At 30.4% G+C, this 16,530-nt stretch overlaps 2 protein-coding genes across 7 annotated transcripts; one reads left to right on the top strand and one right to left on the bottom strand.

The window, feature by feature from the left end:
• Nucleotides 1-1,198: 1,198 nt before the first annotated feature.
• LOC107889102 (uncharacterized) lies at nucleotides 1,199-2,436 on the bottom strand. Its single transcript, XM_016813427.2, has 2 exons — nucleotides 1,991-2,436; nucleotides 1,199-1,537 (listed from the first exon to the last, which is right to left on the bottom strand). Exons 1-2 carry the CDS (start codon nucleotides 2,281-2,283, stop codon nucleotides 1,261-1,263), a joined length of 570 nt encoding a protein of 189 aa, XP_016668916.1. The 5' UTR covers nucleotides 2,284-2,436; the 3' UTR covers nucleotides 1,199-1,260.
• Nucleotides 2,437-10,581: 8,145 nt separating this feature from the next.
• LOC107889101 (protein HEADING DATE 3B) lies at nucleotides 10,582-15,430 on the top strand. Of its 6 annotated transcripts, none has more exons than XM_016813425.2 (6): nucleotides 10,582-10,624; nucleotides 11,562-11,620; nucleotides 11,711-11,953; nucleotides 13,103-13,917; nucleotides 14,117-14,168; nucleotides 14,315-15,430. In XM_016813425.2, exons 2-6 carry the CDS (start codon nucleotides 11,615-11,617, stop codon nucleotides 15,302-15,304), a joined length of 2,106 nt encoding a protein of 701 aa, XP_016668914.2. In that variant the 5' UTR covers nucleotides 10,582-10,624; nucleotides 11,562-11,614; the 3' UTR covers nucleotides 15,305-15,430. The 6 variants fall into 6 exon arrangements, with proteins under 6 accessions (XP_016668914.2, XP_016668913.2, XP_016668911.2 ...); XM_016813424.2 differs by having other exon boundaries at nucleotides 10,602-10,846; XM_016813422.2 differs by lacking the exon at nucleotides 10,582-10,624 and adding an exon at nucleotides 10,652-10,865.
• Nucleotides 15,431-16,530: the final 1,100 nt, after the last annotated feature.

Here is a 16,530-nt window from a genome sequence, read left to right as displayed (position 1 = left end):
AGCTAGAATTGCCTCCATGCTATCAGTTTGAATCAACACGGTGTCATAATTCTGCTCCAAAAGAAGCGTTAATCCATTCAAGATGCCCCACAATTCAGCTTCCATAACAGAGCGAAAGCCCAAATACATGTTGTAGCCTAAGATCCATCTTTCATTTTGATCCCTCATAACACCCCTAATTGCAACAAAACCAGAACCCTTTTTAACAACACCATCAGATCTTAAGCGAATCCAATTATTGTGCAAGGTCGAAAGTGGTGATGATATTTGCAAAGCCCTCTTACTTGCCTTACTTTTAAAGAATCTATAGTGTTTAGCCCAACTGCAAGATACTTTGATAACTTCATTTGTACTAAAAATTTAAAAAATACACTTATATAATCCTTCACAAATCGAGAAATTAAATTTCTACATCTTTCGAGTTAAACGAAAAGAACTCAAGAAGTGGCCTTTATCCCCCACTCAAATGGAAAATTCTTTATATAATCCCTTTTAACTTTTAGGAAATCATAAGTTAATATAATGATAAAATTATATTTTGTCATTCTAAATTTTTTTATTCATTTTCACTCAAAACAATTCTTCTAGCTTCTCTTGTTGGAAATTATAGATTGCAAATTAATTATTTATGAGCACTATTCAAATTTAAAGTGATGATTTATCATCTTGCAAATTAGTTATTCATAAGCACTATTCAAATTAAAAGTGATAATTTATCATTCAATGAATACATTTCCGTGGGACATGTTTCTTCCATGAAGTATGTCCAAAATGAAGGGTTATGACTCTTCAAAATAATATTCCTTGAGTGCATATAAATAGAGGGATTATGGTGCTTACAAATTACATTAAAATCAATTCAATTTTAGAAATTAGAATAAGTGTTAGGGAATTCCTTGATTTTGCTAATCAAAGGAAACTCAAAACTTCGTTGTATCACGGGAAGATCTTTGTCTTAACCCTCTAACAACTTTTGGGGGCAAATAGTTCTCTTTAGAAAATGTCACCTGCACCTAGAAGTTTACTGTTTATTTCTATATAAATCTTTGTTTCTATCGTCTCCACTCAAATTATCCAACATCTCTCTTGTCTTGGATTTGAACATTGTAAAAAAAAAAAACCAACATTGAGAGAGCTTCGATAAGTAAAGTTTTGGGGTTATAATCTTGTGGATCTTCCCGCACTAAGGAGTAAAATGTGGCTCAAGTTCAAATATAGTTGAAATTCAACATGGTTATCGAATACCGAAAATCTCGAAAATCAAAATTTCTTTGGAATAGGAATTATGGGAGGCCTACCACTTAAAAAACTACTTCTAACATTCCTCCCTAGGCATGACGATGAAAGCCCATGATTTCTCCATAATTTCTTACCAATGGTGGCCCTTGGAGGAGTGTACAATTTATGGCTTTTACATGCCTTCAATTTCTTCCTATAAAATGGGGTTTCCTTCTTTGCGAGTTCTTCAACGGTGTTCACACTTGAAAGTGATGTAAATGTTTGTGATTTCCCTTGAAAATATTTGGAAAGTCCTCTCCTATAACACCAAAAAAACTCGATCGTTAAGCATATGATATAAAATCAATTATCGATAATACAAGAAAATATCTAAACACATGGTTGAAAGCAAAGGGAGGCAATGGCGTTGGCTTCCAGAAAATGGTACATCTACTATTTAACTCTTTAAAATTTATAAAATTACATATTAATATAATAATAAAATTATATTTAAAATTTATGATTCATCTACTGTTCCTAACGCAAATTTTTCACTTAATTCCTATCTAAATATATTTAACTTAGAATTGATTATATATATATATCAGTTCTTGTATATGCATAAACATGTTAAGCATCCAGATAATACAAGCAAAAATCTAAGCATATAACTTAAATGATGTGGGATAACAGTATTTCATGGTACATAAATGAAGAAATATGCATATAGAAATTTGTAAATTAGGGTTTATATATGTATGTATATACTTACTTGATGGGGAGTTGGGCCATGAGCTCAGATAAATGAAACAAAGGTCCATCAATGGTGGAAGAAGATGAAGATGAAGATGCATCATCCACCATGTCTAATGATGATGATGATGAACAAGTTCTTGAATATACATCCCCGATGAATGATGATGATGATGAACTTGTAATCTCATCATCATCATAAATAATGATATGATCATCATGATCCTTCATGTTCATCCATTGATCTTTCTTCTCAACAAAATTTGGAGTACTTGCAAACATTCCATTATTCATATCAGCTTCTTCACCCATTTCTGCAAATTCTTAGGGGAAAAAATAATTTATGAATGTTTCAGAAAAGGAAAAAAAAAAAACCAAGGCAATACCTATAATTATGAAGAAGATTAAGATTTATATATATGTATATATTTATAAGTGTATATAATTTGAGAAGCTGATATGCATGACATGAAAGCATACATCTGGATTAGGTTTGTTGTTATCTTTTATTATTTATTTTCAGGATAATGTCTGTATGACAGAAAACACACACATTTTCCATGATATTTAACAAAAAAATGGTTAAATATATTTGGTACATGATATTGATTTTAATATTCAATTTGGTACTTAAATTTTTTTTGTCTCAATTTTATACTCGAGTTTGACATCATTTTTCAATTTAGTGCCTAAATCAAAAAATTCAATGAATATAATTGACATGTATATTCTAATAAAAAAAACCCAATATTTATTAAAAGAAAAAGCTCTAATACTAAATTGAACATTGTAACTAAATTTAAGTATGAAATAGTTTATTAACCGAAAAACTATGAAGTGTGACCAAAATTAACATTTAAAATTAAAAAAATTAATTAATAAAGTGAATGGAAAAGAAAAAAAAAGAAGAAAATCATTGTTTAAGTGTTATCAAAGTATTTGGATAATTTCTAAAGTTAAAAAAAATTAAAAAATAGCCTTGGTTTAAAATAATAATAAATTTCATGTAAAAATAAATTTCATTAAATATTTCATACAACTAATAGATAAGCTTAAAATGCCCAAATTCATATTTTAGTCCATCTACTTTTTATTTTAAGAATTTATCTTTTTATTTTTTAAATTTTAAAACTTAGGTCTATTAGTTAATACTGTTAAAATTATTTTATTAAATTCATGTTCATTACGACGTCATTTTTTAGTTACATTGCTACAAAAAAATCAAAATATTACACCAAAAAAATTAATAATATTAACAATTGGATGTAAATTTTGAAGTCTGAAAAATCTTAAAAATTAAAATAGAGAAACTAAATTCCAAATTTATAAATAGTAGAGGGACTTATAGCATATTTTAACCAAGAAATAAAAATTAAGGTTGAAGGATATACACGTGTTGTTTGCTGGGAATGGAGGTGGATGAAGTTTCCATGCCCTAAGAGGTTAGATTAGAAGTGGTCTTTGTCAGTAGTAAATTATTAATGGCTTAGCCCTTATCCATAAGATTCGACATTATCTATTTTGATTTTTTTTTTGGACATAGAATTATGTAGTAGAATAATTATAAAAGATGATAAGCTTATTGCCTTTCAACGTCCGACACCAACATTTTCAACATCTTTTAATTTCAAATTTAATCAATTTATTCAAATATAAAATTAATAATGAGTACTACCTCAATTATTATATCAAAACTACTAAATTTTAAATTTTAAATTATATAAATATAAAGTAAGTAATTGCTTTGGTCCTAAAATTAGAAATTTGAATTTTAATATTTTAAACTATATAAAATTAATAATGATAAAATTACACTTTAATCCTAAAGGTATAAGGCTAAGGCATTATCTATTTTAATGATTAATATATATAATCTAAATTTAAGATGATTTGAAATAAATTTACAAGATGTAATTTTTTTTATACAATGTATAGAATTATTCATAGTCCCTCCTCAATTTATAAATAGGAAAATAATACATTTCAGCGCATTCGAACCTACATCCTCCTACATAGACAACAATGCCCATGTCAATTTTTTTAAATCGAATCAAATTTTGCTCGCCCTTAATCTAATTAACAGATATAACAAAAAATTTTAATCGAACCTGTAGAGAAATAAATTAAACCATTATTTCCTAATTCAACCGATTTAACTGATTCAATTAGATAAATTTTTTATAAAAAAAATTGTTCGAATCCAACCAATTTAGTTCACATAAATAAATAAACGTTGAAGGGAGGGCCACATTGTTTTTGGTTTCCTATAGTAAGAAATTCACAAGCCGCTCTTATATTTTCTAGCGTTATTTCAGCAAAATCCTAACCGTTTGGGGTGGTGGGTGGGGCCATCATCGCATCATCACCATCATCTTCCACGTAAGCATTACTTTTTAGAAATTATATATTATCGGTGGGCTACTCAGTAATCACATGATCCCAAACGCTACGAATTACATGTGGCAGATAATTAGGTGGTGACCTAAATGGATAACTATCACCCATGTGGAGAAAATCTAAAAACTTTTATCAATTAACGATGTTGACCTTTGACTTTCCCCATTCTTCTCTTCAAATTTTAGGTCTAATTATGGTTTCAGTCCCTTAGTAAATTTGATGAATTTGTATTTAATTTTTAAAATATATTTTTGAAAGAACCTTATATTTGATACTAATATGTTTACATTGAATAAAATACTTCCATCCGTTCAATATTTTTATTTTTATTAATAATAAAATGTTTGACTATGTTAATATTACAAATTAATTAAATATCAATATAATGGGATAACGTTTTAAGAGTTATTTTTTATATAAAAAAAATTTTATCCATATTTTGGTATGCCAAATTCTAGTCAACCATGAATAAGTATGGGATATGAAGTATATGAGAATATGTATCGAAGATGATAATGGATTAGGGCGTGAAGAATATTGCCAAATCCACTATTGTTCTATTGTTTGTATGATTTGTCTTGCTTTATTGTGGATGTTAAATTTTAAATATTCCTACCACCTTCATGAAAGTTGTATATAGCCATAATGTCCATTTGGCCATGGAAACCATAATGTTAGGCTCAAAGTTATTTAGAGGGGTGAATTGGGATTTGAAAATTCTGTTCTAAAGTTAAGAGAGGGTAGAAAAACTTGATTAGCATCAGCATTATTTTCAGAGAAGGAGAACGTGGGTTCAAACACGTTGAAATGTGTTTATCCTTCTATTTAAGGGTGTGAAAGGGTGATGGGTAGTTGTATACGTTGTATCAATAAAAAAAATAGGGTAAAAAAACTTGACACAATTGATTTTTGGTAGTTCAGTTCCAATTGCTTACCTTTACTATCTTAGCCTCACTTACCGGGATTTTCTTAATTTCCTAACTTGAATAAGATACTTTTGAAGAAAAAAGTATAACCTTTACAACTCTATTTTTTTTGTAAAGTTAAAATAGAACATTTTTCTTTATTTTTCAAGGCTAAACTAAAACCTTTCTAGTTTTTATAGCTCAACTGGAAATCCTTCTCAATTTACAATTGAAGAAATTAAAATAAAGAAAGAAACTACTTTAAGATAGGTGTTTACAAGATTTAGGGCCACTAAAAACTAGAATAAAACTTGACCCAAAATTTTGCAATGAAGCACTAAAAAACTACAAACAAGAAAAAGATGAAAAAAAATCAACCTCTTAAAGTAATTTTATCTTTAATTTGGTATTTGATATTGATGTCTTTCATCTTATAATATTCTTTGAGGTTTTCATCTATCAAAGAATTAATTTGTAATTATTGAAGACAAAATATAGCTGTTGCAACCTATGCTAATGATACCTCTAAGAAATATAGCTATTAGAGACACTGTAGTATCGATACCATGAAGCTAGGTATTGATTAGGGAAAATATTAATACTTTGCCCCTCTAGAATTATTTGTGGCTACTAATTCCCCAAGGTATCGATATACTTTAGTACTGGGTATTGAATTACTTTAAAACCATTTTAAACAGTTTTAAAACAATTTGGTATCAATGCCAAAACATAAAGTATAAGATAAAACATATTTAGACCATGTTTTTGAGTATCTTAAAATCTTGAAAATGTATAATAAATATATTAATAATATTACATAAAAATAATTTAAATATATATAATTTATTATATCATAAAGAGAAATTTGTAAAATATGATCTTTGTTCTTTAAAATACATATCAAATATAAATTACGTGAAGAAATAAGAAGGCAAAAACATGGACATCGAAATAGATAATTGCAACAATGGACATAATAGTATACATTAAATTTGCAAAAAACATGATGCAATTAAAACTCGAATGTTCGACCTTTTGTATGCTGCCATTAATGTCCCATGTGCAGGGTCGTGGAAGGCCTCAGATTTTCGATAAGTCAATTTACTCCATGCGAATAAATTTTAAATTTAGGTAAATTATTAAAATAGTCACTTATGTTTGAAATGTTACGTCTTAATCACTTACATTAACGTGTTGTAACATTTTAGTCACTGAGTCATTAATTGCTGTTAACGGTGTAATGATAAGTTAACGTGGTATGTTCAATCATCATAGGTATTTATACCAATACCTAAAACTACTCATAAACGCTATATATTCTTTTGGATTTTTTTTTTGAATAGTTTTATTATAGGTTTTAATCATATCTTCTCTTTTCAATACAATACCTAGAACTACTCATAACTCCTTTCCAACCCTTAAATAGGAGACAATATGCTTCAACGCACTCAAACTCAAGTCCTCCTATATTGGCAACAATACCCATATTAATCGAGCTAAGACTCAATTGGTTGATATCATTCGAATTTATAACATTCATAGTTGAATAAATTTGAATAAATCTAAGTTTAGGTAATTTTGGCTTTTGGATTTAGGTTATTCCAATTTTCCATTTAGATTTGTTGGATAAGACTATTTCAAGTGTTGCTTGTTTAGGTAATCTTACATTTGAATGGGTTTAAATATTATTGAGTTTAGGTTGTTGACTTTTTATAATTTTTTCGAGTTTGAATTTTTATTAATTGAGTTAAAATTTTGAGTTCAGATCAAAATTGAGTTGAAAACTTACATAATATCTTTGTTTCATGGACTTCAATTTGAATGTGAAACACAAAAAATAGACATGTTATTTACTCAAAGTTTTGTGGTTACTAGTGTAATAAAATAAAGAATAGTTAGTATAAATTTAAACTTGAAATTACAAAGATGAGTCAAAACGCTTATAAAAAATAAGACTTCATCAACATAAGCAAAAAATTTTCCTTCTCTTTGCTAAAATTAAGTTATGGGAGTGGCTGAATATTATCAATTGAATTAGTTTATAACTAATTTATATATAAAAACATGTGTAAAAAATAATACTTCTACCAAAGGTAACAGCAAAGTCATGTAAAAGTATTCGGTAATGGGATGCACAATTTCTTTTAGTACATTACAATTTTGGGTAGAGGGCAATAATATTCACTCAAATATTCAGTTCATTCTATTTTGGTCACTTAATTATTAATTTATTTCGTTTTAGTTATTTAACTTTCCGAAATTAAATATTTTAGTCATTCTTTTGTTAGTTGCCTAACAAAAGTCTAATGTGGGCTTTGTTTTATTGGCCTAATAACAAATTTATCTCTCTAATGTTTACACATTCTATTAATTTGATCCTAAATCCAAAAAAAAAAACAAATTTAGCCCTCTTTGTGTCATTTTAATCCTAATTATAAAAAAATTAAAAATATTGGGGGCTAAATTTGTCATTTTAAGTTTTTTAAATATATTTTTATAATTTTTAGAATTAGAACAAAAATGACAAATTTTGTAAACGTTGAGGGTTAAATTTGTTAAATTTTTTAGATGTAGGATTAAATTGATAGAATATGTAAACATTGAAGGGTTAACTTTATCATTAGACCAATAAATAGTTGAGTGACTATTTTTATACTTTATCCTATAATTTTTGAGGAAGGAGATGAATTGTACATAGTTTTGGATCAAGGAATGTAACATTATTGGAGGTAGGATTTCCATGTTTGGATTTCTAACATTATCTTGCGCGGGTAATTTTATTTTCCCAGGTAATTTCAATACCAAGTAGTTAATCTGACATTCTCATGTTTTTTTCTTTTTTTACAAATTTACCCATATTTTTAGTGACTATAATAAAAAAAAAGGTAAACTATACTGTAGGTCACCTTAAAATAGCATTATTTTTATTTTGGTTACTCTATTTTTTTGTCAATTTAATTACTCTAATTAAGATAATTGTTCGAAATAGTTATTGTCGTTAAAAATTATGTTAATCCATTAACGAATTACTAACGTGACATCTCTTTTTTACTTTTGATTAAAGATAAGAACCTCTCTATAATTAGTTAAAAATATTTTTTTTATTTATTTGCAACATGAAAATTCTAATTATGATATTATCAACATTTAAATTCTCTTTAAGAAAAGAAAACCTAACGACAACAAGAACGAATCATGACCATAACTCGATCCTTTTCAATAAACCCACCTATCAACATAATACCACCAACCACCCTTTGATGTGAATAAATTCTTCATTAGAAATGGCCAATATTTGTTTTTGGCATTGTTTCATCAGAGGTCAGGCGGCACATTCTTCCCAACCGGCCAAAAGGATAAACAAAATCAAATCGTGTATTGGGCACATTTTTAGATAATAATGGTAGAGCTGAAATGGGTGTAATAAAGAGTAAAGCATGGCAGCAAGGAAAGAAGTTGAAATAATTTAATGATGCCGTTACAACCATAACATGGAGAATCACAGCGTATATCAAAATGATGAACCCTCCAAAAGAAACAACATTCATAACCAACTTAAAATGATCGAATTTCATGAAAAGGTCCTTTTCAGTTGAAATCCAACAAATGCAGAGGAAACGTATCAATAAATTACTTGAAGCCATTGAAGGAAGTGGTCCAGTTTTGCTTCTTCTCTACGTGCCATTATCGTTGGTGGCTTGAGTTGGCCGGTGACCAAAAGCACCACAGCTAGGTTTAATAAGGGCTTTAGCTGTTGTTGGCGGTTGAGTGGCCGGTGGTGCTCTACTGGTAGGTTATGGTTCGTCGTCATCATTGTTGGATCCTTTCTTCTAAAAAAGATTCAAATATTGAAATATTTATGTTGCAAATAAATAAAAAATGCGTTTTGGACTAATTATAAAAGGATCTCTAACTTTTGTCAAAAATTAAAAAAAATGCCACATCAGCGAGCCGTTAGTGGATTAACGAAATTTTTAATAACAATGACTAATTCGAACAATTGTCTTAATTAAAATGATTAAATTGATAGAAAAAACTTTAAAATGACCAAAATAAAAATAACACTATTTTAAGATGACATATAGTTTACCCTAAAAAAATAATGAATCAAACTCTCTAGTTATGTGATATATTCTTCAGTTAACATTGCAATTATATTTATTTATATTATAAGTTGAGAAAAATTAACATTTTGTTTGAAATATTACATTTATAACAATTATTTTTATCAAATTTACCCTTAAACCATTACGAATAAAGTTTTATTTAGTTTTTTTTCCTTTGAAAACGAGTTTTATTAGGTTAAATTAAAGGTTAAGGGTTTATTTACATACAAATTAAAAAATTAAGGGCTTATTTGGATACTAAATGAAGTATACTGATTAAAGTTTAACTGTTTAACCTCAAGTTGTGGTCAGGGTGTTCACATCCTCCTGTAAGCATAAGGACTTAATTAAATATAAGGATAAATTTAAAGGACTTATTAAATATATTATCCTATTATTTTGTTTTGCTACCTCTAAAGTACGGTGAATTAATCACGTGTGATTAAAATATCTATATACACGCACAGCCAAGTTAAAACATAAAATCTTTATTTCCTTTACCGAGATTTGAGTTTAATTAATATCTATTCAGATGTTCATCTTTAATCCCAAGCGCTAATAAAGGGAGTGACTGTCACTCGCATATATGTCACGCCATATGAATCACTATTCGTCCGTGTAAACCATGCACCAAACATCCACGTGAGTATCAACCACGCAACTTCCATTGTTTTCTTGCAAAATCTGGCGAGAAAGTTAAGGAAAAAATAAAGCAAAATCGAAACAAAAGATTGATATTTTTTTTAGTTTTTGGTCAAAATTTGATGGTAGTCCCTGTACTTTGATAAAAATTATAAATTTAGTCCTATACTTTAAAAGTTAAATTTTATTTCATTTCATTTTTTTGATTTTATTCCAATCATTAACATTGTTGAATTTATCAACTTATTATATATATTTTTTTTTCAATCAGATGCGAGGCCATATGAGACTAGTTTAATCAACAAGCTAAGCTGATAAATTTTGATGAAAAATATTAACAGTTATCAATAATTGGACTAAAATTTTTAATTTTTAAAAAATAAGACTTTTTAATTAAGGAAACTAAAACTCAAATTTTAATAAAGTACAAGGGCCGAATAAATATTTTAATTATTTTATTTTTTAAAAACGGATTTTTAGTTAAAAGATTGGCTCAAAATTTTGAATAACAAATCACATTTGGCCATTAAATCCCCACACACCATCTCGTTAATTACTCACATGTTAATAAGACTCAGTCACTTTGGTTCTTCAAATTTACATGTAAATCTTCTATTTTCCTTTTTCCTTTTTACTATTATTACTCCCTGTAAATTGCTTAGATTTTTTTCTCCTTGTTTTATACCCAATGAAGCAATGTATGTCAGCAACATGATGGGTTACAAAAAAAAAAAGGGTTCTAGATGATATGGCATGATCTTGTTTGTTCCATGCAAATTCCTTCAATAAAGCCATGAATATGAGCAACATGATGGAATAAAAAAAGTGGGTTCTTGATGATATTGTAAGATCTTGTTTATACTCAGTCACTTTGGTTCTGCAAATTCAAGTAATCTTTTGTTTCCTTTCAAAAAAAAAAGTAATCTTTTGTTTTGTTTCTCTTTACATATTCCCTACAAATTCTTAAGCTTTTTTATTTTTTATATACCTAATGAAGCCATGGATGTCAACTGGATTAGGAAAAAGTGAGTCATAGGTGATATGGCATGATCTTTGCTGTTTTTAGCTCTATTTAGTTCAATGGTGAATTGGTGATGGGGCCTGTTTGGGTGATAAAAAGGAGAGAGAAAAAAGATCTTTCTGTTTGTGGAATTTTGAAGGCAAACCCTCTTCTCTGACAGAACCATTTTCTACAGATTTATGTGTCTCCACCAGCTGTTTGTTTTCTTTTCTATATTTTTACTTGATTTTTTACCCCATTTTACTGGGTTTATGTTGTTAAAAAAGGAATGTCTTTAATTGTACTATTGTGGTAGTGGTGGTGTTGGTATCTGAATATATGCTCAAATTTGTTCTTTTTTTTTCTAGCAATAGAGCATGGATATTGGTTAATTTGTATATTATCATTAGTAGCTTTAATTTATTACAAAGGGTAGTGTTCTTTTTGGAGCAAAAGTTTCATGAATTATTGTTTGCGGTTTATGTTTTTCAGAAGAAATTTATCTTCTTTAATCCCAATTACTTCTTTGTTTGCAAATAGGTTGATTTTGGGTGAGAAGCTATTCAATTGCCAGTCGCCAATGCCATCAAGGGATGAAGGTTGGCTTGAAATGATGTTAAAAGGAAATGTTTTTTATGGTGGAATAAGTATAGCCTGTTTTTGAAATTGAATTTTTTGTGGTGAAAAAGGGCTTTGAAAAAATGATGATGAAAGGAGGAAAAGATGAGGCAAAAGTGATGAACCCTATGTTTCCTAGGCTTCATGTGAATGACGCTGAGAAAGGAGGGCCAAAGGCACCTCCAAGGAATAAAATGGCACTTTATGAACAACTCAGTATCACTTCCCAAAGGTTCAACTCAGGATCACAATCCATGTTGCCTTTTCCACCAAATAATAGCAACATCTTGGTTCCTTCAATGTCATCAAGCCATGTAAGTTTAGTTGATTTTTAGCGATTTCCTGAAGTCATATGTGATGCAATTGTCTCCTTCAAGTTGCCTTGTTTATTAGTTATCTCTGTTTGTATGTCTGTTTAATCATCTATGTTACTCGTATTTAGGTGTTATTATTAGATGCAGGTATGTTTCAGACACGGATATGGATATGGGTACTTTAAAAGAAAATGTAGAGTAGGAGCAACATGGTTAACCATTTTAGCCTTTGAACTTTGAAGTCCTTTTTGATCAGATGATACATATTGTATCATAATCATATTCATATCCAACACTCACATTGAGTGTGAGGAACATAGCTGGATTTAATCAAATGTTATCAAGCCATGTAAGTTTAGCTGCTTTTTATTGATTTCCTGAAGTCATATGTGATGCAATTGTCTCCTTCAAGTTGCCTTGTTTGTAAGTTATCTCTGTTTAACCATCTATGTTACTCATATTTAGGTGTTTGTGTTAGATACGGGTAAGTATTTGAGGGTCTTTGGACGGTCATGTATTTGTATTTATACCCCTGTATGTGTTGGATAAAGATTAGATATGGGTACTTTAAAAAAATGTAGAGTCCGTGTAATACGGTTAACCAATTTAGCCTTTGAACTTTGAGCTTTGAAGTCTTTTTTCATCAAATGATACATGTATCGTACGTGTATTCATATCTGACACTCACACTGACTGATTTTTGTTTATAAGTGATATTTTTGAAGTCCTTTTTGGAGTCATATGATGCATTTGTCTCCTTCAAGTTGCCTTGTTTATAAGTGATCTTTGTTCGTATCTCTGTTCAACCATCTATGTTACTCATATTTAGGTGTTAGTGTCAGATAGGATAAGTATATAATATAGGCATCTTTAATTTCCTTTTAAGTTTTTCTATGTATTTGAAGGTTTTTGGACGGTCATGTCTTTGTACTCATATCCCAGTATGTGTTGGACACGGATATTAGATATGGGTACTTGTACCATACCTATATTCATATCCGACACTCACACCGAGTAACATAGCGGTATTGAATCAATTGTCATTAAGCCTCAGTCTCTTCCATTGCATTCATGGTTCTTTACCTTAAAAATTTCCAGTTTATACAAAAGAAAATCGTATGAAGTTCTAAGTTATGTTCATATTTTTAGGGTGGTGGTAATGAAAGGAACATGTTTATGCCATTAGCAAACTCTCATGAATCTTCAGTTTTGGCTGATGAGAAGTTTAATTATTGTTCCATCCCTGGGACTAAACTAAGCACCATGAAAGGAAATCAAGATCGAAAATCCTCGAAAACTACCAAGTGTCGTAGTTTTGATCCATTGCAACCACTTCATTTCTCGAAGTTCAAGAAATTTTCATATCGGTCAGTAGGACTCGATGATGACCTTACAGTCCCAACCTCAATTCTACCTGGGATGGATCGAAATCATGGTTGCAGTAAGCAAAGTGAAGGTAGGGAAAGATTTTCTAAATCGAACTTGAGCTCTTCGATGCAGTTTTGGGCTTCTAATAAAAAGCAGATGAAGGAAAATGGAAGATTATGTGAAAATAGTCAGGACCTCATGGAAAGGTCCAATTCAATCGTGTCAACCAGAGATGAAATATTGGCCGGCACGTCATTGGACTTGTCAACCAAAATCAAAAACCCAGGATCGTTAAAACGACCACATGCGGTGATGAATCAAGAAAATAAAAGCATCACGGTTGATGTGTTGAATAGTAACGATGTTCCTGATGCAAGGTTGATATGCTCGAGACAATCACTTGGAGTCGATAATGAAAACAGAAATCTGGTGCACGAAGAAAAGACACATGGGGCTACAGAAGTTGAGGGTGTTAACAGACATAACAATGTCCCAGATGCATCAGAGTACATATCTGCTTCCGATATATGTCCTGATGATGTCGTGGAAATAATTGGCGAAAAGCATTTCTGGAAAGTAAGAAGAGCCATAGCCAAGTAAGTATCCTTTTGGTGTTGCTATCTGCGTCTGCTACAGCTAATGAACATCAAAAGGTCTATTGAATTCGGTTTTCCATGACTGCATTTTTGTACCGATATTGAATCATATGAACACCAAAACTCTTCCTGAATGCATTAACATGTGTTGTTAGTTGTGCTTCTTAATGGTATACTAACATTATGTCGTAATTTTCAGCCAACAAAGAGTCTTTTCCGTGCAAGTCTTCGAGTTGCATAGACTGATAAAGGTAGACATCTTAACATGATATTAATCTCATTTCTTGGTTTCATACCAATCGGTGTAACATGAAAACTAAATCACCCTGCTCGATTTTCTTATTTCTCGGATGGAACTGAAAGAAAGGGAATTTACATTGCATTGCTTTTGGAACAGGTTCAGAGGTTGATTGCTGGCTCACCACATATGTTGTTTGAAGATACCTTTCATATCGACAAACCATCTTTCGATGTTTCTGCTATCAAGAAGTTGTCATCTGATGATGTTCCTCAACCACCATTGATTTCTAAAGTAAAAAGTAATTCTCGAAAACCTGATACTAACATCGAATGTGCGAATGACAATGCATTTGCAGAGCTTCCTTGTGCTTCTGCTAATGATGAGACCAAAGGACTTGTTATACATCAGCCTAAATACGAGTCTTATTCTGGAAATGCCTTCTCAACACTGATGACTGCCAATTCCGGGTTGCCTCCTTGGTGTGTCTCACCACCCGGAAATCAATGGTTAGTTCCCATAATGTCTCCTTCGGAAGGACTTGTGTACAAGCCCTACACATGGCCTATACCTCCAACTGCTGGCTTACTTACACCAGTTTATGGAAGCTGTGGTACTGTGAACTTAGGTGTAAGCGGTCGGGACTTTTTGAACACGGCTAAAAATCTTGCAGCTTCTCACCAACACGATATTGAAATTCTTCGAACTGACCCTCCTATAAGTCAGACCACCTTTCCGCATTATGGCATGCCGGTCATGAATCCATCAGTTACTGGCTCAGCACTTGAGCAGATGAGCCTTGTTATTGCAGTCCAGTCTAAGGCCAACTTCACCATGGCTCAACCGAGTTCATGTAACACGTCTAGCCAACCAAGTCAAGCAATCTCGTATTCTACTCAGAAACTGCCTGCACCAAATGAGACCGAAATACGAGGGACTACTGCCAGTAGTCCCTCTGAGAGAGCTAAAGTGGATGCACTTCCTCTTTTCCCTACTGAACCACCAACAACAGCAGCTAATTGCGATGCTCGGACTCATCAACAACGAACAAAGGTGATTAAGGTTATACCCCATAACCACGTATCGGCAACTGAATCCGCAGCTCGTATTTTCCAGTCTATACAAGAAGAAAGGAAACAGTATGATTAGTGTTTTCCTTTTTATCTAATGAGAGTGTTCTTGGTTTTGTGTCTGAATATTTGATGTGTAATATTTAAATGTTAATTCATGTACATATATGCAACATAAGGTTGAAAAGAACCAGTTTTTGTTCTATTCTAACCAATGCTTGCTTCTATGCTTTTATGATCAATAGGCATTTATTCGAGAGCCTTTTTGCAGCTGGGCTGGACCGGCCGGTTCAACTGAAAACCGATGATTCTTATCGTCCAAGACATCCTAAAAACTGAAAATTTAATGGGTAAAAGTCGGCTTTTGTTAATTCGAGATTTAGCTGCTACTTGCCCCTCGTTGGCTAAATGAGCAAATTACTCTTAACTCCTCCTAAAATTAAAAGATTCAACGTAGACTTTTTTAACCTCTGATTAAATAGAAAATAATATATAATTTTAACTCTTTAGAAAAATTAATAATTTAATATAAGCATTTTTATTATAAAATTTGTAGCTTCCTGTACTCAAACCTCCAATTTCAAATTGTTGTAATAACAACAGTATCAATCGACAATAAATTGACAATAAATTTAAATAAATTTTAAGATGATTTTTTTATTTAATTAGTAGTACACGAGTGCCCCAACTTTTCATAAAACTTTCATTGCATAGACTAGTGAAAGCAAGATGGATAAGTTGATGTTTCTATCCATTTTATGAAAGCTATCTCAGTTTTGAATGAATGACGAATATTCACATTTGAATTCGAGTAATTAAAGTGAAAGAAGAACAAAAAAGTGATGTTTTCTTTCTATTGCGATAGCTAACTTAGTTTTGAATCTATATTTCCAACATCCACATTCGAGTTCGAGTAATTAAATCAACATTTCCTAAAATCTGTTTCATGTGCATTTCGAAACTTCTAAGAAAATGTTTACATCTGAGTTCTTATTTTTTTAATCATATAGAAACATTATACTCTAAGAACATGAAAGAACTTAGGAAAGAAAAAAATTAACTATACCAATGTCTAATTTCTTATTTCTTTGCTCACTGGCAAGGTACTCATGAATTGAGCCTAAGTATGATATTAACACATTTTATGTTTAATTAAATCGGTCCAATCCAAAATATAGGTCTAAATTTTTTTTCAAGTCTGCTCATATTTTTAAATGTTTTACTCAAACTCATTTTAAACTGCTCATATAATTTTTAATTTAATACTTAATAATTTTATATTTTTTTTATTAAAATTTTATATAC

The sequence above is a fragment of the Gossypium hirsutum genome, chromosome A09 (assembly GCF_007990345.1).
Source record: "Gossypium hirsutum isolate 1008001.06 chromosome A09, Gossypium_hirsutum_v2.1, whole genome shotgun sequence".
In the NCBI taxonomy this organism is placed as follows: Eukaryota; Viridiplantae; Streptophyta; class Magnoliopsida; order Malvales; family Malvaceae; genus Gossypium; species Gossypium hirsutum.
This window is presented reverse-complemented; position numbering and strand designations above follow the sequence as displayed.

Excerpts from the sequence above, each read along its gene's own strand:
- LOC107889101 (XM_016813425.2), top strand. Across the intron at positions 13,918-14,116 it reads GTAAGAAGAGCCATAGCCAA|CCAACAAAGAGTCTTTTCCG; the intron begins GTAAGTATCCTT and ends CGTAATTTTCAG. Across the intron at positions 14,169-14,314 it reads AGTTGCATAGACTGATAAAG|GTTCAGAGGTTGATTGCTGG; the intron begins GTAGACATCTTA and ends CTTTTGGAACAG.
- LOC107889102 (XM_016813427.2), bottom strand. The coding sequence starts at position 2,283 with ATGGGTGAAGAAGCTGATATGAATAATGGAATGTTTGCAAGTACTCCA. Across the intron at positions 1,538-1,990 it reads ATGGCCCAACTCCCCATCAA|GAGAGGACTTTCCAAATATT; the intron begins GTAAGTATATAC and ends TTGGTGTTATAG.